At 41.9% G+C, this 26575-nt stretch overlaps 5 protein-coding genes across 5 annotated transcripts; 3 read left to right on the top strand and 2 right to left on the bottom strand.

The window, feature by feature from the left end:
- Nucleotides 1–69: 69 nt before the first annotated feature.
- F5891DRAFT_1183595 (uncharacterized protein) lies at nucleotides 70–1774 on the bottom strand (the record flags this gene model as incomplete). The annotated part of the gene is made up of 11 exons (XM_041366306.1): nucleotides 70–98; nucleotides 166–399; nucleotides 452–550; nucleotides 599–607; nucleotides 647–841; nucleotides 875–958; nucleotides 1011–1028; nucleotides 1077–1184; nucleotides 1235–1288; nucleotides 1339–1379; nucleotides 1563–1774. The coding sequence occupies 11 exons, from the start codon at nucleotides 1772–1774 to the stop codon at nucleotides 70–72; spliced, it is 1083 nt and encodes a 360-aa protein (XP_041230526.1).
- Nucleotides 1775–2077: 303 nt separating this feature from the next.
- Nucleotides 2078–4618, top strand: F5891DRAFT_1183594 (uncharacterized protein; the record flags this gene model as incomplete). Its single annotated transcript, XM_041366305.1, has 8 exons — nucleotides 2078–2218; nucleotides 2280–2658; nucleotides 2700–3163; nucleotides 3215–3316; nucleotides 3365–3409; nucleotides 3461–3806; nucleotides 3914–4543; nucleotides 4584–4618. The coding sequence occupies 8 exons, from the start codon at nucleotides 2078–2080 to the stop codon at nucleotides 4616–4618; spliced, it is 2142 nt and encodes a 713-aa protein (XP_041230525.1).
- Nucleotides 4619–5452: 834 nt separating this feature from the next.
- On the bottom strand, nucleotides 5453–6285 carry F5891DRAFT_1183593 (uncharacterized protein; the record flags this gene model as incomplete). Its single annotated transcript, XM_041366304.1, has 4 exons — nucleotides 5453–5748; nucleotides 5800–6106; nucleotides 6156–6200; nucleotides 6247–6285. 4 exons carry the CDS (start codon nucleotides 6283–6285, stop codon nucleotides 5453–5455), a joined length of 687 nt encoding a protein of 228 aa, XP_041230524.1.
- An 8323-nt stretch (nucleotides 6286–14608) lies between these two features.
- On the top strand, nucleotides 14609–14817 carry F5891DRAFT_1183592 (uncharacterized protein; the record flags this gene model as incomplete). Its single annotated transcript, XM_041366303.1, has 2 exons — nucleotides 14609–14735; nucleotides 14768–14817. 2 exons carry the CDS (start codon nucleotides 14609–14611, stop codon nucleotides 14815–14817), a joined length of 177 nt encoding a protein of 58 aa, XP_041230523.1.
- An 8446-nt stretch (nucleotides 14818–23263) lies between these two features.
- F5891DRAFT_976530 (uncharacterized protein) lies at nucleotides 23264–25278 on the top strand (the record flags this gene model as incomplete). Its single annotated transcript, XM_041376614.1, has 6 exons — nucleotides 23264–23317; nucleotides 23438–23501; nucleotides 23564–23646; nucleotides 24149–24182; nucleotides 24332–24354; nucleotides 24793–25278. The coding sequence occupies 6 exons, from the start codon at nucleotides 23264–23266 to the stop codon at nucleotides 25276–25278; spliced, it is 744 nt and encodes a 247-aa protein (XP_041230522.1).
- Between the last annotated feature and the right edge of the window lie 1297 nt (nucleotides 25279–26575).

Here is a 26575-nt window from a genome sequence, read left to right as displayed (position 1 = left end):
ATAGCTTTCACTGACGGACCACAATCTGGTCACGACAAATGGACTTTGTGATATATCTTTGAAGTCATTCTATCGGTCGGGCATATGTCGTGTATATTCTACACATTTTTCATGATGGGAAGTAATACAAATTAGATTGCATAGGGAACTATAGTCATAGCATACTATCCCCCTGCTGCTCCACTCTGGTTATCATCGCATCTAGCGGGTACATGATCCGGCGGTGAATATTAAGTAAACGATGTATGTTTATGACATCAGCCCCGAGGTTAGTTACCCGATCTCTTGCCTCGGCATATGCACCAAACAAATGCCGGTTGGCCATGAAAGTGAGCCCTGGTCGTGAGTCATATACAAGTCCATCCCCTGGTGCGACAATGTTGCGAACATATCTATCGACTGTCCGACACGAAAGTCAGCCGGAATCGGAGTGGAAATGCAAAAAACTCACAGTCACTATGTCCTATGCTGTTGAGCCGTCGGATCGCGCGACGCATGGACTCTCCTGCCTCTTGGAATGCGTTGGGTTCGGTTGGAGACATGGATCTCTCTGCAACCACCAGAATTAGAACATATAGAGAAAGTGAAAATGACATACCTGAATTGGCTGATGTAGACGTCAGCACAATGGCATTCGTTTCCTTACCGAATGTCTGGTCCACCGATCGGTTGACTGATGTGGACGTAAGGTCTAAGACATCCGTCTCCTCATCGAATGTCCGGTCCATCGATCGGCTGGGTGATTCATCTAATGGCATGATTGTTTCCTGGGATGTCACATTCATGTCATCCTCCCATCCGCAATCGTACAGATCCATCGGCGACGATACTTCAGGTGAAACTGAAGCATTTGAAACAGTATCATCTCATCCACAATCATAGGGATGATACGTCAGGAGCGTTGATTCAACATCTTGATCGAAGGAGTGAGTTCCTGTGGTCAATTGTACCGGATCTTCTGTTGGGTTCAAATTAATCAGCTCCATGGCGAGTGCCAGGCTGTAGCTTACCTTCCGGTCTTGTACAGCCTAATCCGGTGAGTTAGTTTGGTTTTATAACAAAATGAAGCAAAGCACCTTCTGCCAATGTTTGGACGGCCGGTGACACACGAAAGACCCCCATTGATGGGGAACACCGGGCTGTGAAAAAGTTGGGTGTGCGGAGCAACTCTACAACATACATGTCTAGTACGAAGTGTGAGATCAACGATGTTCAGCTTTAATATGGCACTCACCTGACAGCATGCTTGTGACTTCATCAAAGTCGCCATTAAAACATCGCTCGTAATCTACGGGACAAGGTTGATTCAGCGATGCCAGTATCCAGGTAACGACTTACTTTTCTCTCTCTTTCCTAAAGAATCAACCCGATATTCATAGCTATGGGGTAACTCAGAACGTAATTTATATACTGCCAAGGAAATGTTTTGATCATTACCGGCTGATAGGGGTTAAATGGTGAACTTGCATTTATATATCGGATAAGATTCCAATCCGACGATTCCTTGGAATCTTGGAATGCTATCCGGTTTTGGAGGAACCCACGACTCTAAAGGGACATACTTGCCCCACCAATCTATGGGGTCCTCGGGCAATGCGGGGCGTGGCTCCACCGGGGAGTCATTCGATACAACATCATTTGATACAACACCATGATCTTGAGTGGGATTAGAACTGAACATGATGCTAGTCCATATGTCACCAGCATCTGGAGGGAGTGAGTCGCCAGCCTCCGAAGAGACTGGAGTGGCAACACGAACGCGTCTCTCAGACATGAATGTTTGTGTGAAAATGAATCTGAGAAGGCGACGAGGTGCCAAGATATACCTTCAATGATTTGTGGACCACCGACTGTGGAAACCAAATACGTGGGACAATGATTGGTGAAATCCTTCTATTATGTGATTATTATATGATATCGGTCCATGCTGCCGTTCTACATTCGCCATGAGGTCTCAGAAACACCCACAACCGACAAATTGGTATTGATCCTGACATTCGTAAAATTTCTCAGAGTCATTCCTCTTTCCCTTCCGCATAGCATTACCCTAACTTACCAACATCTTTCACATACTCCTATGATACCTTCCGAAGAAGCAAACACTGCCCTCAATGATACTTTGAAAGATGTTCAATCCCTCATCAAACGATGTATGAAGTTAAAAGAAGGCGATTCAGTGACGGTGTTGGCATTGTTGGATGAGATTGTGAGGTGCTTGGTACGTCCGGTTACCGTTGATTGTCCAGTTAATTTTGGATTGCAGACATCATTTGTTTCAGGCAAAAGATTTAAAACTCTATGGAGGGAGTGCAACATCATTCTCTCCACAGCTGCTGTCATGTGCAGTGGTCATACGGCAGTACACTACAGGTGGCATGTTTACATCGTCACTGGACTGGACAACCATCGGCAACAATGACCCACACATCAAGGATCATCCACGTTTCCAGAAGACTATACATTATCGAGCTCCTACTGGTTCCAAAAAGACGGAACATGAACTTGCCTCTCTTGCCCAGATGGATGTACGACAAGCTGTCTTATCATTTCCATCACTTGACAGTCCGGAAGGCAGTCCCAGGGCTGATATCCAGACTCCCATAAAGCTTCTCCCCAGCATGGAGAAACCTCAACATGTGATTTCCTTGGAAACTGTTGGTGCTGTGGCATCTCATTCTCCCCCGCTAACTTTAACAAAGGCCTCGGAACCGATCACTGCTCTGCCCATGTCAACGGTGCCCGCAAGGACGCCAGAGAAGACTGTTTTGACCCCCCGCCAACTTTAACAAAGACCATGGAACAGCTCATTCCAGTGCCCACATCAACGGCGCCAGCGAGGACGCCGGAGACGACTGTGCTGACTCCCTCGCCAACTTTCACAAAGGCCTTGGAACCTCTCACTCCTCTGCCCATATCAATTGCGACCGCGAAGTCACCGGAGCAGTCTGTTGTGACTTGGGACCCAAAGACATGGGAGAAGACTCACAGACAACATCGTAATGATAAAAAAAGGCAAGTGGAAGATGATGTTGCCGACGAAACAGATATCATACATAGGCCTGCCCCATGTCCATTATCCTGGCAACCAAAAAGGAAGAAGAAGTTTATGTCAGATGATGAAGAGGAGACCCGGCCCCATGGAACTATATATGTAGCACGGAAGGTATGAAGACACCTAACAATCCTTTAGCTCTAACCGTAGCATCACACACAGCAGCACACATCATCATCAATGGCTAGTGCAGTTGCAACAGGGTCAAATGCAATGTCCTCTGATGTGGTCGGTGATAAGGGTTTCTGGGATGTAGACACCAGGGTAGGTTGTCGTCTCTCACTGATTCAATTGTGATGTTTATGCTCCCAGCCTGCCGGATGGGGTAGGGATTCCACCATTGCCACTGCGGCAGAGGTAGGTGCTTGATTATTTAGGTGACAATCACCGGTAATGAATTTGGTGCAGTATTCCATTCGTCACCACCCCCGGAAGTGTGACAAATGCATGAAATTAGATGTACCTTGTATCATCCTCCTGGATAAGAAGTACGGCTTCACAAGACTCGCATGCGTGAACTGCGACAAGATGAAGATCACTTGTGCAATTGATGGTGTCGGTGTCTGGGAGAGGTTGCAGGCAAAGGCTAAGTCAACAGACACTGCTGTACCCCCTCCCACCAAACATTCTAAGACTCGAGCCCACAAGTTGTGGGCTGCCAAATCACAGGCTAAACATGTCCCGTCCAAGAAAGCACGACCAACAACTAGATTCTCCCGTGCTGAGAAGAAGGTTGTACATCATTTGTTGGACGGTAAGCATTGAATCCATTGGGCTGGCGAAGATCAACACATCACAATTTTCTAGATACAATCACGGAATGACCAATGGGCCTCGTGAAAACACATCCGGATCCGCCAGCAAAACCCAATGTGCTGCAATTGGAGCCTGTGTTGGCCCCGGCAACTGCCAATTCATCGACATGCATCTGGGAGACACAAGTCAGCTCATCCGCACCCGGAAACCCACCGGAGCCTGAGCCATCTGCAAGGGACATCTTGCATAGCATACACGATCTCGGCAAGCGTTCTGATCTTCTTGCTATGAACGAGCAGGTGGATGCAATGGACGAGAGGTTAGACTCGGTGGAGGAACAACTTGATATCAGATTGACTGTGCTGGAGCAACGGTTAAGCACATCGGCCGAGCAGTGGAAAGCAACCTCGTCGACTGTGGGCAATTTGTCCATGAGCGTTCAGAAACATATAAATGATGTTGCCATTCGTCGGCCTCGGGAGCATGTTGGTGGACGTATAGCATCACAACAAGACAATGCATCACTTCTGCCATGGACATTCCGAAATGCTGGTAGCGGAAATGAAGATATCGCTCTCTCTCATATAGGGAGGCCAGCTCATGGACTGACAGAACATGGTAATATAAGAAGGGCACACTATTCTGGGAGGTCAACATCCGCTGCTCAAATACTGGGCGTATCACTTTCGTTGTTGTCCTCACCTCTTTCCTCTCGATTCTCAAGTGCACCGCCCGGTATGTCGGGCGAGTATATATTGATTAGTTCCGGCATCAGAGGCAGCTCATATCATACTTGTATTTCTACCGTGATTCTGTAGGGTAGTCGGTACATTTTGGAGTCTTTGGCGCAAGGCTCGAATACTGTACCAATTTGATTGCTGAATGGTTAATTTATGAAGAAACTCATGTACACAAGGCACTACCATTTCGGCACTCGTTCTGATCACGTATAGTCCTGGATTGACTATGTCAGCTAGTACCATAGTTTCTGCTCCCCTTAATATCTAATGTGGTTGGATATAAGTGGTTGATCCCACCCACAATGGCCGAATTTCGCCCACAGAATGGGTCGGCCGGGCCCTCCTGTAAACACGAGATTGTTGTAATCAATATAATTCTCTATACGATATAAGGCGACATCCAAGTGACTTGTGATATTGATGTTCCGGATGATGGTATACCTAATGGGCGGCCAGGTACGTACCTCTAGGTATGCAACCGAACACTGTAATGATATCAATGGCGATCTGGATCTGACATTGATATTCATGTCGGAGGGATGCGCAATATATGTAGCATCCACTGTACTGTAGTTGGGAGTGATAAACCTTGCATTCACGCCTTTGCCACAACCACAAGAATCATCCAAACTGGAGCATTATGCCATTGGATGTATCACAGCTTGATATGATACTTATAAAGTGATGCACATCCTAACCTGCCAGGCCAATATATTATAGGAAGCAACAGTGCAGTCTATATCCACAACATACATGGCCCCGGAACCGAACTACAGAGGACGGCGACCGGGAACAGCATAATAAAGAAAACAGTAGCTAAAAGTCCAAGATATACATATATACATTGTGAACCTGGTATTATTACATAAAGTTTTCCAGAAACTTGTTGGGGACTGTAAATTATCTACTGGGCATCTGAGGCGTTGAGCCTTTGCTCCAGTGCATCTAACCGCTGGTGGAGGATATTCTCCACCGAATGCACTCTTACCTCCAAGGCGTCCACCCTCTCATTGGTGGCCAGGAGATCCAATCTCCTGCCGAGGTCGTGGATGCTCTGCAAGATGTCTCTTGCAGTTGGCTCGGGATCGGTGCGGTTTTCTGGCGCAGGCTGATTGTCCTGTGCTGGCCGACAGCTTGTGCCAACGGTTGGGACTGTGCGCATGGGTGCACCGACCGGCGGACACGGCTGTTGCTTCTTCTCTATGATTGGATTAGTCTCAGGTTCCTCGTCGGATTTAAAAGCAAACTCACCTTCAATTTCGTTGAGCTCAACCCGAGGGGGTTTGGCAAGTGATCTCTTACCCGGGGTCTTGGAGATCACATGGGACGTCTTCATGCGCGTTCCGGAGTTTCTGGCCAGCTTTGATGTTGCCGCGGCCACCTTCGCTTGCATTCTCTGCCTGATGCCGACACCGTCGATGGCACAGGTGATCTTCATGTGATCGCAGTTTGCGCATGCGAGTCGAGTGTATCTGAACTTTTTGTCCGGAAGGACAATGCAGGGTATGTCCAATTTGGTGCACTTGTCGCACTGCCGAGGATGGTAACAAACAGAATGCTTGAAAATATGTTAGTCTTAAACTCCTGCTATGTACGGATAGACTTACCTTCCACGGCATTGCGATCTGAGAATCCTGACCCCATTTGGCAGGCTATAAAAAGAATCAGTGCCAGAATGCTCCACAGAGCGCGGATAACGCCAATGAGAGGGTGGACGCCTTGGAGGTAAGAGTGCATTCGGTGGAGAATATCCTCCACCAGCGGTTAGATGCACTGGAGCAAAGGCTCAACGCCTCAGATGCCCAGTAGATAATTTACAGTCCCCAACAAGTTTCTGGAAAACTTTATGTAATAATACCAGGTTCACAATGTATATATGTATATCTTGGACTTTTAGCTACTGTTTTCTTTATTATGCTGTTCCCGGTCGCCGTCCTCTGTAGTTCGGTTCCGGGGCCATGTATGTTGTGGATATAGACTGCACTGTTGCTTCCTATAATATATTGGCCTGGCAGGTTAGGATGTGCATCACTTTATAAGTATCATATCAAGCTGTGATACATCCAATGGCATAATGCTCCAGTTTGGATGATTCTTGCGGTTGTGGCAAAGGCGTGAATGCAAATTCATATTCCCTTGGCCAATCATGACTAGCTGGGCCCAACTGTTTGTGTAATCAGTTGGGGTACACCCGTGGTGAAATAACCAACCGTGCTAAACCTTCAGTCCTTCCAATTTCACACTCATAATAAGCTGGGCGCAACAGTCGGTCCTTCCAACATTGTATACATATTGACATATGACGAGCTGGCTCTTCCGAGATCACTTGATTGTGCTCCTGGGCCGAAAACAACTAGCCAACCCTTCCGATATCAAATGCTTGTTCTCCTGAGCTGAACCATTTCCTCTCCAAGATTATATGCAATTCTCCTGGATGCATCGAAAATGAGTGGTCAGCCCTCCTGAGATCTGCTGGGCTAAACCGTTAATCCTTCCCCCGACAATATTTCCTGAACCCAAACACAATCGGCCGGCCCATCCAATATCAGACGCATGCCCACCAGCTGGCTTGTATGCCGGGACAACACATGACTACCAGTTGCCGCTTGTGTCCACAAATTACTGGCTTGGCCCAACTGCCAGTCTTTCCGAGTATTCTCCTGGGCCGAAAACATACCTAGTCGGCCCTTCCAACATCAACTGCATGTTTTCTCAAGCCCATCCGTTGGCCCATCCGAGATCATGTACACATTCTCCTGGGCTGAAAAATCACCAGTCGGCCCTTCCTGTATCAGCTGGGCCAACAGCCATTCCTTCTGACATATTCTCTTGGGCCGAAACCGATTGGCTGGCTCTTCCGATATCATATGCTGGGTCAACATAAAACCTACTGGTCAGTGCTTGGGCCCAAAATCACTAGCAGAGCCCTTCCAAGATGACATGGATATAGAATATCCAGCTTGGCCTATCCATTCTTCCTTCTGAGACATATATACAGGGCCCATCCGTCACTCTCAGTACCTGTATCCCAATACGATCGGCCCGCTTATCCTATTGATCTCACACTTGGCCGACCCGCCAGCATGGGTACTATTCCAAGCTGTGGGCCCATCCGTGATCAGCTATGCTTGGGCCCACATTGGATGGCCCACCTCACTGGGTCGATTCTCAACCTTTGGCTGTCCGACTAAGTCGGGAAATGTTACTGAAGGGGCTCATAGAATGGGGTTGAAAATTATACCTGGTTGATATTATAAAGGTCTACAAGTCCACTAATCAAGGCAGAGATAGCTCAATTCCTATTAGTTTATGTCAACAGTTAACACCACACTGGGATGACATGGCCTATGCTGAGCGTACTAGGAAAAGAGTATTTGTCATGAGATTCGCAACTGGCTATGGGGATCAACTTGGTCAAATAAGGATTTTTGGCAGTGCAAAGTACAGTGATCTCAAAGTCATATTATATAAGAGTCATTGCTTGGGTGGCTCAGAAAGCTACAAATTAGAGTTCCTGGTAAGATATGAATGATTTAGTGATGCAAGAACAAGGAATCCAATATTGGTAAACTTACTAAACAAATTTCAACAGCTAATTGCAGTCAGGATTGTCTTCTATGAGGGTGAAAAGTAGGAAGATGGTTTGAGCCTTTGTTGGAGGAATTATCTATTACTGAACACCTGGCTGCAGTCATAAGAAAGGCTGTCATTAAACTTAGAGTTCCAAGTTCAAAATGAGGTCAAATACATACACATGCATATTTTAAGAATGGACTTAAGAATATTCATCCCCACTTCCTCTTTCTTGTAGCCTTGACAAGATATTTATTTCGCTCCTTTCTCTACTGCAACAGCTGTCATAGATTTTAGGGAGTAGTCCACAGTACACTAGATGTGTTCCCAGGTCTTTGACTTAGAGTTATTTGAGAGAAAGGCTGAATACTCAAGGACAATGATAGTAGCTGTTTCCTGTTATTAGAATTACAACTGGTCATGTTGTGAGAAACTAACCCATGCTAGTATGAATAATCCCATTCGCAGCATCAGTGAAGAATGGCCCCTTCACAGCCTATTGCACACTCTTACAGCTGCAACTAAGAATCAGTGGGAAGGAAAACCAACCTATAAGCTTCCTGAAACTTCTGAACTCCAGGGATCTTGGATGACAGATTTGGGACCTCCAAAATACTAAGGGCAAATATTACAACATGGGCCACATTTGTCATCTTCTTTCTTGTAAAGATATCTTCCCTAATGATGGTGTACTATTGTTTGGTATCATCCTACTCTGCATGGCATAGCACACTCGTATTGAATATGATTTACAGATACAGATTGTATTTCTTTTGGAGTTCAATCAAGCAGGCTTGAATTTCCTCTTGAAGGTCATTGGCTTGCTCTACTATGAGTTGATAGTAAGCTATACCAATCAATATTGATATTTGATGAGTATACCTAGAAGAATCTTCAAGGTGAGTGATGTCTTATAGTCTCAGTCATTGATAATATGTACAGGATATGTATTGGCCTATGGAAAGAATGTCAGGAAAATATCTAGTACAAGACAAAAATGTACCAACTACACTCCACCCACTTCAGATGGTGACCCTTTCTCACATGTTTATTAACATACTCAGCGAGCATACCACTCATCACATAGATGCACCCACTATGGAATTGTGACATCCGAGTTTAGTTTTGAGAGTAATAGCTTGGGTCAACCTGGCAACACTACATATGGTCCAAATATTCAGTTGGCGTAGAATCAAATCAAAATCAATACTTACCTGGTGCCAATGATGATGACTCTTCACTCAGCATCTCTAACATTTATTGGTTGGTGTGCCTGACAAGTAAATGACAAGAAGAGGACTGGAATGCAGTTGCAGGAAACTGGTCAGCCTTTTCATCTTGTTTACATCCAAACTGATTCTCTGTCAGACAACCAAGCAATTTGGCTTATTTGAGTGATAACATGTTGGTCCAAGATGCTCATGGATACTCAGTACTCAGCTATTCTCCATACTCTCTAGAGACATTGAGAGTGCCACCTAAGCAAAGTCCTTTTCGTTCATATTGGTGTGTTTCTATTGTATTCACTTCAGTATTGCTGTAGCCATCATTTACTTTGGTGTGGCCCAGGCGGCCCAAAGGCAATTGCCTGTTTCAATAATTTATATATGGAAATTATGCTTGACAAGTTCCTGTGATGCCAGAGATCAGTGGATGGCTTGTATTACTCACTTGAATTCACTCTGCTAACCTCCCTGTCCCCACCTTTATATGTCATGATTAAAGTCACAGGAACTGTTGATTTCTGAGTTGGAAAAGAGACTTACTCTGGTAGGACCTGGTATCAGACTGGTAAATCTGGATTTCAAGTTGGATAGTACGTGGCAGTGAATGGCCACTACTTTCCACTGGTAGTTGCAGTAAAGCAAGTGGGAGGAAGAAAACCAGGATGACCATACTTCTAAGTCTTAGCTTGGCGAAAAGGATCAGGGGCTTAAGAAGTAACCCAACAATGATACTGACCTCAGCCCTGTAGAATTGACCTTTGAAGAAGATGCAGTTTCTCTCTCTTCCTTTAATTTGCTCGTTCCATATTATCTGGATACTGTGTGAGGTATGGGTTATCACTTTGGTGTAATGTCTTGCACTCTTCTTGTCATTGGAAAGATCATCAGTATCAGTATACTCTCAGCTCCATCCTCCATCCTCCCCAGTGTGGTGTGAAGAAGTCATTAGTAACTCAGTAGCAAATAAGCTAGAGCACTAATATAATCCTACTTAGTGCAGGTGTGCTATATCGACCCAAGAAAATTGCTATGAAGCACTTCCTTCAAATATAATGCAAAGGGAGTAGATGCGGAACTCGAGAGAACGAATGCGATTTTAAGGAAAGCGAAGCCGACGATGAGAGCGAGGGCGAGAACACGAACCTGATGAAGGTATGATGAGAAATGAGCGAGAGGTTACTAGGTAATGCGCGATTTTGTGGGTAGTGGCTAGGTATGGATGAGGGTTATGGCCGAGGTATAACTAGGTATAGAACACTAAGTTTGAACCCACGTACTGGATGGATTTGCACAGAGCCTAGGTAATGAACTTAGATGTGCGCTTTGTGAGCGGTCGAGAACGCACAGGTTCGAGTAAATGAGAACAAGACTTGTCAATTGATCAAAGATACTAGAAACGTCTAAGTGACTTCGCAAAACAAAAGGATAGTGACTGAGGGAAGGGAAGTGCTCTACTCTATGTAATGCGCGAGATTATATCCTACTGCATGAATGTCCAGAACCCATAGGCGAGACTTGTAGCGATGAAGTGAGGCAGATAAGTAAATATGTAATGTGAGCGTGCGCAGAGCGGAATACACAGATACATGTAATAAGCCATGCTATGCTATTAGTCAACCTGAAATAGAAATGAACATGCACCAGTGGAACTTGACAGACATGGAAGGACATGGATGGACAGTATGGAAAATTGGACCCGAGAATGGAAAACCACTGGAAGATAGTGCAGTCGACAAAGGCTTCATTGCTAAAGGCATATGAGCTGATAATTTCCTATATTTCTTGACACCTATATAAAAGACACTTGTTTGCGCCCAATGCGGGTATGAGCGTCACAGTGGACTAAGTAAGTGCCTCCCTCATGCTCTGGGTCCTCAATTTCTTGCTTAGCCTCTGTGATTTGGCTCGAGTTTAACACCATGTTCCCTTGCAGTGGTGGAAAGAAGGTATACCTGAGGCCATCTACAGAAATCCCAAGTACCTCACCACCATAGTATTTGCTGCCAATACTATATTACTTAGATTTACTGTGAGCAGATGTATTGTCAGTCATGTCTTATTTTGAGTAGGTATCCAGTGTTGAAATTTAACTGCTTCATTAAGGTTTTTGCTAGGAAGTGCATATTTTGCATCTTGTTGAAATGATTCAACTGATATGATGTAGTGATATTGGTTGCTGCTGATCAAGCTGTGGGTTGCTGGAATGAGCACTTGAAGGTATATTTCCTAACTAACTGGCATGTTATGGTCCTCTAGTCAGTGGGCTATCAGTACAACATTGACTTACTTGATCACAACTTTTCTGGCCAATTCACTACTACCTAATCCCAACTTTATCATTATATTCAATATCTCCCTTCCAGTTGCTCTCAATATTTAGGATAGTAATTCTTGTATTCATTGTGGTTACAGGCTGAATAGCTCTCTCCAAAAAAACCCACATAATAGACCTGTACTATAATCTCGAAAACATATTCTCACGGAGCTCCACAAGTAGCAATGATGTATATTCAATGATATTCCTAAATACCCATATGCTGATTATGGTGTTGACAGTATGCTACTGCCAACTTCAAAGTCCTGTGTACATATTCAGGATCATTCAATGTGAGCTACATGATGAACTCCTTATTTATCTGCACCAGTAATGACTGAATAGTATCAACAGAAGAAGTTAAGGAGTCTAGCATTACTGTCATTGCTTTGTTTGTTGGAAATGTTCTTGGTTCTGTTGCAGAGCATGCACTATCAATTCTCATTACTCCCAGGTGAGTTTGACATCCTGAGTTTAAGTGTTTTATGATTCATAGTCTTCATGATAGTGCTCTTGGAGTGAGTCCTATGTATTGGGTATCATAATATCCATGTTATGATGGGCCATAGAACATTATCACTTCAGTGAGTTAAGGTATGTCATGAAAATGTGTGGCTCAAGAACTTTTCTTTTGGACTTTTAAAGGAATAGATTTCTACTGCGACTTTCTAGGTAGTAAGTTGGTAAATAAAGTTGGGTAAAGTGAGAAGTAAGTAATAGTATGTACTGCTGGGACTTATATATGGTGCCTAAGCACTGTCATGCAGAGCTGAAGTGCTTCCAAGCAAGGTATGTAAAGATATATATAAGTAAGGGTCCATAATGAAAATAAAGGTAGAATGATATGCAAATAAAAGAAATGGAAATATATGCACTAGAGAACTTGGTAGACAGTGGATGTATATATCTGGATGGCTAGCGCTATAGGGTGCTCAAGTGTGGGAAAAAATACATGCATATACATTGCAAAGCATGGGAAGTGAACGTGCATGGCACATGTTGTACAGAAAAGCTGCACCTCATATAGGGATAGCTACAGGTAGCACACAGAGTGATACTACAAGTTCATGCCATGTACTTGCTAGGGAAAAGTGCCATATCACACCATGAGAGGCATGAGTCTCTACATTGACCCTCTTATGCCTCTTAGTATACTTACATCTGTCTCTTACCAGGTGTTGAATGGTGAACCAGACCTATCCACAGCTCTGATTGAGGACTGGATATAAGTTTGAGCCAGTGGTATGGCTTCCGTTAGGGACTGGACATCTCATGAGTCTCAGTATTTTTACACCTGAACTTATAAACTTATAAGACATTTTGTATTATCGAATGACTCCAGCTAAGGACTAGACCTCTGGGTAGCTAATTGATGATATGCCTCAGCCTATGATGTAGCACCTGTTGGAGACTGCATATATGTCATCCGTGATGATATTCACCTGCATTATGCCATGGCTCCCACTGGAGACTGCACTTACATTAACCAAGTGTATTGATCATTCATGTACTTATCAGATAGCTCCTATTGGGTGCTGGACCTTTAAGTTGTCCTGATGTGATAAAATCTGTTCCTTGACAGACAGCTCCCATTGGGGAGCGGATGTCATATCCCATATTCTAGACCTACATCCGACAATATTCCCACGCCTCATCCAAACCTTTAAATACCCTATCCATGTCTCCAGTCCTCTATCCATCCGGATCTCTGTACCTCTGCACATCCACATCCAGATCCCTTTACCTCCGTATATTAGACCTCCATATCTCTGCAGCTAGCCTGCATTATTCATCCTTTTTCCTATCATCCTAATGTTATATTCCACATTCCAGACAACATCTGATGATGTTCACATGCCTCATCTGGACCTTCAGACCTCCTATGCATGTCTCTAGACCTAATCCTCTATCTATCTGAATCCCTGTACTCCTGCATCTCTGGATGCTATTAAGAATGTGCTCAAGGGTCAAATCCGAAGGGCTTGGCTTCAGCTCGTGCACTGTGCCCCTTACCTGAGTACGTGCCCCTAACTTCCGAGGGCTGTTGAACAATGTCTAAAGGTTACCGGTCATACTAAGTTCTTATATCAAGTCCTAGTCCTTTGACTTAGTTAACTTGGACTTTCTCCAGACATCATTCTGAAATTAAGGACACATACTCAGGTAAGGGGCACAGTGCATGAGCTAAAGCCAAGCCCCTTTGAATCAGTCCTACCCTTTGTGCATAGTCTTAACAACGGACCTCTGATAAGTGTTAGTATGATTTTCCTGTACTTATGAGACATCTTGCATAGTGAACCAGATCTCTTAAAAGTATCATTATGATTTAAACTAGTATATGTTGAAGGCTCCAATTGAGGATCAGAGCTTTGAAGTAGGATCATTAATGATATTTGCTTCAACTGGCTGGTATGATGTCTCCCATTGGAGACTGCACCTCAATGTTGTTTTTTGTGCAACCTTAATAACCTCAACCATTGCAACTGCTCCCACTACTGCGATCTCAATAGAAGATATATCCATCTCAGGTGAGACAAAAGATAATGATCAGGAGTAGGAGATTAGACAGGCAGTAGTGGAGGAGTCTGGGGAGATTGATGAAAGAGAGGCACCACCTGTTGAAAAGTCAGGTTTTCATACTATGAGTGCCACAAGAAAAAAATTAAGTGCTCCCTTGTACAAAGAAAATGTTTACCTTATTATTCTGAAAAAATCAGTACTAAATTTAAAATCAGGCAAAGGGAAGCAGAAGACCATAGCACCCCCATATCCACCTCTACTTTTACCAGTGCTGGCTCCTAAGCCTAAACCTAGGCCAAAGCTGGTTGCTCTAACTACCCATCCTATCTAGGTATCTTCAAAGGTCACCCAAGTGCCAGGCCTGGCCACTAGGACACAGAGTAAATCCAGTGAGCCACCTGCTATTGCACTGGCACAACCACAGATAATGCCAGGCCTGTTGTACATCCAGAAAAACACCTATATTGAGCTTCAGATGAGCAGCAAGCAGAAGATTGCTGTCATTGAGGAAGAGAGCAAGAGCAAGAATAACAAGGAGGATACATACATGGCCAGTAGGATGTCAGGTCTCTCTAATATTCTACAGATGATAGAGATGGCCTGTATCACCATAAGGAAGGAGATGGAGGAAATTGATGGGCATGTTTCAAAGTGCCACTACTAAATAGGATGATAACTTGTATTATATAATACCAAAAAAATGATTGTAGTTATAGTTTACATGGTTTTTATAGTTAAGTTGGTACACATGGAATAGCATGTAGCCATCATGACTTGATAGTGATATCTATGTGAGGTGGGTCTCTTAATATTATATGGTCAAGGTCTCTAGATGACTTATTACTTTAAGTGTGCAACTTTCACATATAATAGAAAGAATTTCCATTGTACATGTCCGACAGTTCCCATTAGGGCCTGGACTTTATATCAGAGATGAGATGATCATAGAGATGCTTGGAGGACAGCTCTGACAAGGAACCAGACCACTGAATGAGATTACATATAATATATGTAAATAGACTGTCTGTCTGCCTGTGGTATGGCTCTTATTGAGAACCAGATCTATAGTGAGGGTTAGCATGCTGATACTGCTTGAGCAGCCTAGGATCCGGTCCACCCTAGTGATACATATCAAGATACATGTATGTAGCATGAGTTGGTCAGACACACACCTACATCCTTATATGATTACCATTAAACACTATCATATGTCATACATAGAGAGCCACCAGCAGTGTGACTATATAGTGACTGGAGTGCTTTATATGTGACTATAAGAGATATATCTCAGTAGTGTGTGGCTCCCAATAAGGACCTAACAGGGTACAGGGTGTGATGTATGATAGTGTTTAATAGTGATCATATGAGGATGCAAGTGTGTGCCTAACCAGAGTCTAGAGTTCTACTTAGAATTAGCAGAATATAGGGTAGGTTACAGGTATGACTTTATGTTTCATTGGTCCCTATGGAAACTGGTGGGGTAAGGGCTGCTGTATGGCATCATATAAAAAGAATCTTAATAGAGACTGGCATGACACACATGCTTGTAATTAGTATGGGTCAGCATGCCCTGTATTTGTACTTATAGTATTTATATTGTCAAAACAGAAATAGGTTTCAAAATTCAAAATTTTTCCTCTTCTTAGGCTGGTATATATTTTAAAGGGATACTCAAGAATCAATAGATATTGCCAAAATACTAACATTTTTGCACATGTAGCATATCTCATGATTCTTGCACTCTATAGAGTTTGGGACCATCACTAATCAATTTCTAGGCATTAAAAACACTGGGCCCATGATTTACAGTATCGGTCCTAGGTCATAATCTAAAATAGCAGGATGTATGAAATAGGAGAATGGAGAAGGACTATATGTATCTCAAGAACATGATTTTTTCTGGACAAATAGGCTTAACCATCCTGTTCAGGGACATGATTAGGCTTTAGGAAAAATGCATTTGGAGCACAAGCAAGGCATGGGAAGCCTATAAAAATAAATCTTTGAGGGAGGTACCAGAAAGACTTCTATATTTTTGTCAGGATGGGCTCAGACTACTCTGGGAGTATCTCCAATCAATTTATATGATCAAACAACAGTAGGATCATCCTTTATATACTGGTATTTACATAATAACAACATATATGGAGTAGGAAGAGGGAGGAGGATCATGTGTATCTTAATAATCTAATTGTTTCTGGATAAAAGTGCTCAACCACCCTGTTTAGGAGAATAAATTGGCCTTAGGAAAATGCATTTGAAGCACAAGCAAGTCATGGGAAGCCTATAAAAAACGATCTTTGAGAAGGATACTAGGAAAACTTCCATATTTTTCTTAGGATGGGCTCAGTGTTACAAGTAACATCGGCTACATGGCCCCCCTATCATTTTTCCCCTTCATCCTCGCCCTCGTATGCCTCCAGCTCGTACTTCTCTACCGACTATCTGTTGACCAGATCCTCAGGACCATTCCCGTCCCTTGCCTCCCTCCTATCGCACCAATGTGCGCACATGCCTTTGGGCTATGACTTGTCCTGACTCGTGCCACTAATGTGGCTTTCCTTATCTTCCCTCTGACTCATGCGTGCTGCGCATTGTACCTCTTACTGTTGGCTCGTTCCAATGTTTCTCGGTCTCATTCCGCATTTGACCTCACATCACTAATCAGGCTCTGCTGCCAGCATACCTATACCTCTTTCTGTTTCCCCTTTGTCCTTACCTACAGTACAGTAGCCTTGCCGTTAACTCTTTCCACTTAGTATAAGTAGTCGGTCACCTTGTACTAGATTCCCTAACTTGAATCTACTCAATCTTCCCTGGAACATACTTCCCTCTGAAGCCCCTTCAGCTTCAGTCTCTAGTATCTTTTCTTAAAGTGCTCATCATACTTTAAGTCTATCTCAATCGACCAACTCATCATTAGGACAAGACTGTCCTTACTTTGAAGACATCAGTAACTTCAAAGACATCCGTCTTAGAAGTCACGTAACTCGCGCGTCTCTGATATCTGCCGACTCGACATTGCCAGTCTCAGTCGCTACACCGGACCCTTCTGGTTACGTCACGAACATTAGCAGACGACGCCCCTCTTAGGGCTCTGCATAACAGACCTATTTGAGTGCATAACACTCAGACCACTTTGAGACTATCTTCAATCATTTAGATGATCACAAAAAAGGAGAAACATTCTTTCATACATGGTATTTACATAATAACAAGATATATGAAGTAGAAGAAGGACTAGGAGGACTATGTGTATCTCAACAATCTGATTTTTTCTGGACAAATGGGCTTGAGACTTGAGGTTGGGGACCTCAGCATTATAGACATCCATGACTTTTGAAATGATTTTTCAGAATACAAATAGTATTACCATCACATTCATAGAGCTCAAATACCTCAAGCGACAGCTCTATTTGAAGTCAAGCAAGTCTAATAAAGGCCAAAAAAAATCAGTCATTGAGTGAGAAGTGACACTGCTCACATAAGCAATATGTGGTCATAGCATAACTTGGGTAGTTAAATTTGAACCATGATATAATTACAATTGGATTTTTTTACTGCATAGTTGGTTGATCAGAGCTCAGATGGCTTAGGTTATAATCATGGTCCTGTCATAATTTATCCATGAAGTCAATGTTCTTGAAAGCTTTTTTGCTACTCATCAGTCTGCCTGCCCTTCCAACACAGTCAATCCTGTAAAATCTAGGATTTGTTGTGAATACTATTGCATCATTCTTGTATCCACACCCTTGCACCACTCGCAGGAAGACAGTAAAGTTCTGAAAATATGTTGTACAAACCTTGCTTGAGTGTTTCTTGCTGATTATAATCCATTGTCTTTATCATCCTATAAAACTCTGTGATGTATACATCTCCATCCCACAGCCATGACCACTGAGTGTGGTGCTTATAGGAGGCTTCAGGGTCAGGAAAGAATATCAAGGACTGGTTCACAAATGCTCTTGACCTAGGGCCTATGTGGCCTGGAGTTACATCTATATGGTCCTGCAGTTCAACATTGATTGTTTTAAAAGCCACTGATACAAGAGTGTCATCAATGCTGGTTGTGGTGAAGCACTATATCGCATCCTTAAGAGTGTTAGGATAGGGCCCAATCTCTTTGAGGATATTATCTGTAAGTATGAATCATGTTTGTCTTATCAACATGATAATCAGATGTGAAACATATAGTTGAATATGAGACAACTTAGGTGACCATGATCATGGTCTTATTATCATTGCAGTTGAGCTTGAAATTGCTGCCTTGAGTTGAGTCTATGTTGGTGTAGGACTAATGAGATAGTCCTTCAGTTCCAATCCTGCATCCTTCCATGAATCCATCTTTTACACTGCTTTATTTCTTTGAGCCTTTGCATTTGCACCTATGAGGGCTAGCACATTGATATCATCAATTTTCTGCACCTCTTCCAAGCATGTCTCGCTTCATCTCACTTTCTAGATCGAAGTCATATAGGAAAGACATCCCTGCTGTCTCCAGGACATTCCTATTTTCAAGAGAAACCCAAGATTCTGGTCAATTACCTTTCTACTGTCTGTTATTCCAAGATAAGTATTAAAACTTGTGCCTCGATCTCATAGATACATATGAATATTAGCATAATGTGTGACATGAACATTCCATGGATATCTGTGAAGAATGAAGACACAGATGTTGCCAATGAATTTGACAGAATGATCATTGATGACGATGATGAGGATCATGACACCAAACTAGTGAACATCTTCACTAGCATCCCCACCCAAAGTCAGTTATTACAATCTCTGCCATTTCTTTACGTTGATGAATCACAGAAGGAGGATAGTTGAGGTCCCTTCACATGTCCCAAGGAAACACCTGATTCTGTGCCTTCCAGACCTTGTGTGGGTGATATTATCAATGAGAATCTGTACAGAATGGAAGAAGAAGTCACTCATATGTCTATATTAGCAATTGTGTCTAGTATCGCATCTCCTGATACTCCTTCACACGATAGGACATCAACTCCCACCGACTCAAATAAAGATGCTGTCATAAAAACACAATTAGATAAGGATAATATCTTCTGTCCAGCACCGTCAAATGATGAAACATTATTGTCACAAGTGTCCAATATATTGATGGACACTGAAATCTCCACCACATGTGTGTTCTGACTGAAACTCAGACATCTCAAGCTGATAGGGCACTGGTCTATGTTGCTAAGACTATATCATGATCTCTCACTTCCACCCAATTGATTCTCCCATCCCAGCCAACAATGGACGATGACAACAATGTAAGTCCTTCCAACCTGTCAATAATTGGATAGGCTTGATTAAAACAATGACTCACATGTGTCACTGATATAATGGCTATATATTCATTTTGAATCCTATCATTACATATACATATATTTATACCATTGTTAGTTTTATGCATGATGAACCCATATTTAATCTTACAATGCATTATAGCCTATGACCAGTGAGGAGACCTTATGTGGATACAACACATGATACAAACATTTTCATTATATGGAACAATGTAACAGAATAACAGAATGAAACAAACAACAGCGATGTGGAAATGACAATAACAACCAGAACAACACCTGATAGCAGAAGTTACTATAAAATATATAAAGGAATCAAACAATGTAAGCCAGAAGGGATCACACAAATAACAATCACTTCAAGCATCAGAAAAAATATGTATGATTCTATTAGATTTTCTTCAGCAATTGCCATGGTTGAGTGGCACACATTGATTGTTATTTCTGATCAGCACTCATGCACGCCACTCTATTTTGAATTTCCATCCATCAGACAAAAATATGTCTATCTGTGATATCTCAACCTCTCAAGATCTTAATCTCACTACCAGAGTGTTAGGTAGCCATGTCTCAAAGAATAGCCCTATAATCACATGGAAGGATAGACATGTGACTATTCTGCTGGTGGTATATAATGAGCTACGAGCAAATTGACATACCAATAATCAGGTTCATGGCAGATTTCCCCATTTCTACACCTAAATCCTAGGATGACATCTATTTCTCTCATGAAGCTCTTTTGTGCAAGGATATCTCTGATGCTATTGGAGTGGCACTCAGCTAAAACAAGCATGTCATCATTAGAGGTGATAGACACCAGGTAAGATTCACTGATCTATTGGAAGATTCCCTGCATGATATGCTTGTCATCTCACCATATTGACCTGTGTGCATTTATGGTAATGTTTTACATACTTTTTCTGATGTGTTATATGATTGAATACTTGCAATAGATGTCATGTTGTGTTTCAAGGACCATGTGACTCCTACATTACCTGGAATGATATGATCATTCCTCTCGTCAATGACTGATCAGACAAGAATCCAATATATCCTCATTGTAGGCCTTTTATAGGCCGTCCTTCTGGAGTCACTCAGGTGCATTTAGTCATTTTTTTTACTTCTCCATCATTCATTGGACCTATCAAATGTCAGGAATATTGACCATGAGCTTGCTTATGGGTGGAATCAAACAACAAACATAGTTTTGATAATGTCTAACATTCATCTGGATAACTTTAAGGTCAAATGATGAGGTTTAATATACCACACTAGATTTCTAAGCTACCTGCATCATGATTCTGAGGGTATGTTAACATGGATTAGGATGGACCTTGGAGTAACGTTCTGAGTAGTTTTCAGGCTGAAGGATAAACATGACAACCATATTCATCTTCTCATTACCAATCTTGTTGATTTTCCATTCCATACAGCATGGGTGCAGAAGAACTGTGTTGCTGAGGTCATTGTTCTATATACAGAGGATGTGCTGTAAGTTCCTTTGTTCATCAAATTGTCATTGAGGTATCTTATATCTCACCTATGTAGAATATAGTCACCTGACATCATTTATGCTGTGTATACTCCAGTTACATCTTTCACTACCAGAGGACACTTTTACCATTATATGTGCATGCACCTCACCAAACTCGCAAAATATATAGATGCGGAGGTTGCAGACTCTACCACAAATTAGGCTATCGAACATGCACTCAAAACTCTACATTATATGACAATCATGGTACTGTATCTTTTGAAAAGTGTGGGTAAGTTATTATAAATATGTAATTCACTCATATACATAATAATAAATGATAAGTCATGCACAAACAGTCATTACTTGGCCTTTGTATGATTATAAAAAGGTCTCTATAGTATCGCACTATGGGTTATAGCATGAATTCCATTGCTGAATTGGAGACTTCAGTACCAAGCTCAGATTTTGTGACTGCTATCATGGAATTGCTAGGTTTTCATATTCATGCTTCATCATCATTCAATGTCCAGACATTGACTATATATATATACCTATGTAGTAGACTGTTGTCAAGCATACTACACATGCTGTGGAGACACAAGTGTTGCTCCAGTCAGTGAAGAAATGTTTCTATTCAGATTTTGTGTAGTTCTAGGATGTATTAGTGTCATCTAGAACATATTGACAAGTTATTGATATATAATCCTTTTTCATCCTATGTAACATGAGCCTAGTAGTGCACCTTGCCAACTGTGGAAAGCGGGTATGTTTTTGTCCCACCTGGAAATTTCACAGTGGTCTTACTTTTCATAGAGACACAAGAAAAGAAGCAAATGATACTTGTAATGATATGTGGTGTGCTATCCACTACACAAAATCTCAATATTTCTGATACTTTTATTATATAATACTATACCAAGTGTGCAATCACCATAAAAGTAGGTTTATCATTACTAGTGTCTGACACCAATTACCATATCTCCTAATATGTATCTGAATTTCATATATAAAATGACTTTTACCTTTAAGGAGTGTTTTATTGCTATTAGTCATAGTCCATGTATGACGGATCTTGTCAATATGAAGTTTTCAACATGCTCCAATACCATCACTGGAACACCAAACATAGCAGCTGTTGATAGCAAAGATAAAAAATGGGTATTTTGGTTTTCTTTGCGTCCCTCAATTGAATGAATCTACATAAGACAAGCTTCTGGAAAACCATAGTAGTTGAGAAACCTGTGATGGTTTTTCCAGCAAATTAAAACTAAATTTTCGTAGTGCTGATCCTGTCACTTACATAAAATATTCCATATCCTTCCTGTTAGTTTATGTGAGTCAGTTGGTATTCAAATGAGAGCCACAATCAACACAAGCACACCACAGTATGCAATACCTTGTTTCTTCAAGGGTGCATCAGAGTTGAGAAGGTTCTCTGCAATTCTGTTTGAGAAAGGAAAAGGTTGCATAATGTCTTGCAAAGTACCAAAGCTAATAAGGCGAGCGATCACTTGCTCCATTTGGTTGGTGCTCCGAAACAATGATGCTGCAGTCAATTGTTTCAGAATCAACCCCTCTATCATTTATTCTTTGATATCAGTCATTACTTGATACAAGATGTGTTTCTTACCTGCCAGATACCATTTTAAGTGTACGCATAGCTCAGTAGCATCTGAGCATTGCATACAATAATGTCTTAGAATGAAATCAATGTGCTTCCTGAAAAAAATTGTGTCAGTATCCTAGAAGTCTCTTTTTCACCTCATCAACATGTTCTCATCAAAATTGTGCCTCCAGCTCAAGCCATGACATCACCATGGAATTATGAGCATAATCACAACATGGTCATTGGGAAATAGAACTTGCTCTTGTGGTTCCACTCTCTCGCAAAGGCACATTCCTGGAATGAAAGGTTGGCGTTAAAATCCTCAAACTAAGCAATGATATGGGCATCCGGGACCACACAATAGTATTTGTAGTAGTCTCTAATAATAAATTGCCTCATGGCTTAGGTAGTCTTTCTCTTTTCATCTTCAACCACTATCATCACTCAGGACGATACATGTCAAATGTCATGTCCTGTCTATTGCTATTTATTGTGGAGATAGTACCATTGGAATGCCTGCTCATTCCAGAGGCTGATACATGCACTTTGCATGGCTCTGCATCACATCAGACATTTTCAGTTGCCTAGGCACTAATCCATAAATAGCTGCTGTTAACTTATACCCTCTAGGTCCCTGAGTGCTGAGGCACCCTGGGAAAACTGTTGGGGAACAAATGCTCTACCATGTATGCTGGCAACTGGAGTTGCATTGCAAGCATTGCTATTACTCTGCTCAAAGTAAATGTCCTTTTAGCACATATTTTTCAAGGTTTATTGTTGCTAACTGACTTATACTTATCATTTTAGAATCTATGATACTGCAATAAGTAGCCTTTGCTCTTGCATTTCATCATGCAGGTTGTTTGCATTCATCACCCACATCACTCATGCATATGGCTAGACTCTTTTTGGGTGAAGCTATGTGAGTTACAGCACACTATATAAGTCTACATGAGATCTAGTGCGTCCAGTGCCTATTGCCAGTGACATGGGTGCAAGTAGTTGGCCAACAATACAATTTGTTACTTGAGTTCCTTGTGGCGATACCTCATTATAGGCAAGTGATGGTGTGTCAATTTCCTGTTTTATTTGTGCCTATTCCTTGATAATTTAGCCTCTGCAGTCTCTTTCCTCTCATACTGACATTCAGAGATTATATAATTCATGCCTCTGGCATAAGTCACTTCTTATGGCTACCTTAGTTCATGTCTGACTCTTCGCCTTTTAGATCCATCTTACTAGCCTGAGCGAAGCTGATTGTCCCTAGTTAGCCATATATTAACTCTTGTGGCTCAGTATCTTAGATTTCATGCACACAACTAGCTTACTCATTTGTACACTCCCCTAACTTACATGGGAATGTGCTTCTATGATAGTTTCTTCTCACAAGTCCCTTCTGGGCCACCTTATCTATAATCACATTAAAACATAACAGTAGCACAATACATCCATCAAAGTGTTTGTGATGTCAAAATATATTAGTAATCAATGCCCAAAGCCTTCTCTGTGGTATAATAAAGCAGAAACCATCATCACCCACTGATTTTTCTGATTTTTCTCGCAATGTAGGCATTACAAGGTTGTCTATTTGCCAGAGCTAACTGTATGTCACACTAGGCCTCGCTATAAATTTGCATTTTGCAACCATAATGTAAGGAAGAAGTCCTTACTCAAAAAACATGTATCTATTACAATGCTCAGTTAGTGCATACCACCCTCTTCATTGACATGTTAGATCACTCTCTTCATCAGTTAATGGTTCAAACCTGGCCTACGTAAGTGATATATGTTTCCACTATCTGTTATGTGACTACACTGTGCTTGACTCATTTGCAATGAGGACACATCACAATTGACATTTGGAGAGTGAGGCCTCTCCTTCCATTTAAGGAAATTCTACCTTATCAGACTTGACACATATCAATAAAAAATGTAGCCAGCAATAGGTTCCTGAGGTGTCCCAATGCTCAGACACATTGGCAAACACTTGTCAAATAAGTCACCCTAAAATTTATGTACATCTAAGCTTCATTCTATCGAGTTTTAGGAGACACAGGAATCTGCTGTAGATCACTCTTCCTCCCCTCAACAATACCATAATAACGAGAAAAAGAAAGTGTTGATCTTTGAGAGCCTGACCCCTTTGCCAAATGTCACATAGGTATGTTATATCATGATAGTTTAAAAATCTGCCTCTTATAATACCACCTCAGGATTGCCAGGCATTTGGTCTAGAGCTCTCCTCTTTGCCAGGAGATTTGGCTGTTCTCTATGATATTGGTATCATCATTAATGCTATGTACAAAATCACCATTTGGATCAATTGTACAATCACCATTCCTGTCAAATACGCCCACAGTCACACCATCTCTCACCACTGCTTCAAACCTCCTCCTCCCCTGGAGTCAGACATGACTTGCATCCTCAAGTCATTTGGGTGTGTTGATGACTTTACTGCACCTTCTGGCATTGTCCCTCCTATAGTTAGTCTCAAGGTTCTTGACAGTTTAGTTTTCTTAATAGAGGGCTGCAGCTACCTGTCAGCTTTTCTTTGGACCATGCAGGAGCACTTTAAGATTATCCACTCTAATGACCAATGGCGCCCAAACACCAAGAAACAGGATATTCAGTGTGTGTACGAGTTTCATGGCAATCAAACACTTATCCTTGTAGACCTGAACCAGATCATGCCCCTGTAGTAACATGTGTTTGCTGACTACTAGGATGAGATCAGGAAGAAAGCCTTCTGAGCTGATCTGGATATCTATCATATTGACCAAGATACTCACAAGCATGGAACATTCCTTCTCAAAATGAGGTGAAACAAGGCTATTAAGGGTCTCCAGGTCATCCAATTGCTTCAGGTCATTTCAAGCACTGCTGAAAGAGGATTACCTTCAATTATTACACACTACTATCTATAACTGGCTCAATGTCATTCACATCATGCTACCCAACCTCAATCTCACCTTTCTGTGATTGATCAACACTTTGAAAGGGTAGGTTCATCTCAATTAACTTTTATCAGAGCTCAACTGATATTCTTCTAGTCAAATCATAAATACTCCTTTTCAAGCCCCCATGATGACACATATGTTGTGAAGTGTGCATATCTTTGGGAACACTTTTTGATAATGTTTCTGCAGTTCATTGATATACTCCAAACATTCTCACTCAAGCTCCTTATCACTGAAGAGCAATTTGAGAGCCTTATTAGACTCCTCTGCATCTTGAAAGGTAGGGAGAGCAGCAGCATCTTAGACCGCATTCAAGAAGTCTTATTTGTGTTTCTGACAACATCAAATGAGTACATTACTAATGATTGGTTCAGCTGCTCACTGATCCATTATGTCATTTCATCTTACTTATTGCTTAATAGCACTGTTGAGTTGGCCTCCAACATTGTTCCTAATCTGTCATGCCTGCAGTTCTGTATATGCACTTCAGGCATCTTGGAAGCCTACAATAGTGGGTTGAATGAATCCAGTAAATGATTATTATTATGAGTTTTACCATTTTAATTCAATTTATGTTACTAAATTACTGTCAGATTTTATGACTTAATCCTAAAAGACGTGCTTACTAGGGAAAATTGCTATCCTTTCACCATGCTCCACGAGAAGATGCACTTCCTGTCAACTATGGCTCATTCAGAGATCAGACTCCCCAACTTGCTCTAGAATGACATTCACATAGTACTCCAAATGGACGGTTCTCCACTAATCATATCAGTCATCAGGGATATGGTGAAGTCGCTGTTGATTTGAGCCAATGAAATTATAGTGTCGCTATATGAAAGCATTGATATGTCTAACTATAATGCCTGCCTTGAGCATCACTTGAACATTCAGGACCCCACCCATTGGCCAAAAAATCTTCTTCACAAGCAGGACGACAGCTACTTCTTTATCTAAGATCTGGATAACCTATTCAAAGCCCTGCAGGATGTAGAACTAGACTTGTGTCACACTGTTAATGTATGGATGAATGAGGGAA

The sequence above is a fragment of the Suillus fuscotomentosus genome (genome assembly GCF_016647785.1).
Source record: "Suillus fuscotomentosus strain FC203 chromosome Unknown F5891scaffold_8, whole genome shotgun sequence".
NCBI lineage: Eukaryota > Fungi > Basidiomycota > Agaricomycetes > Boletales > Suillaceae > Suillus > Suillus fuscotomentosus.
The sequence above is the reverse complement of the archived record's forward strand: the minus strand, read 5'-3'. Positions and strand labels throughout refer to the sequence as shown.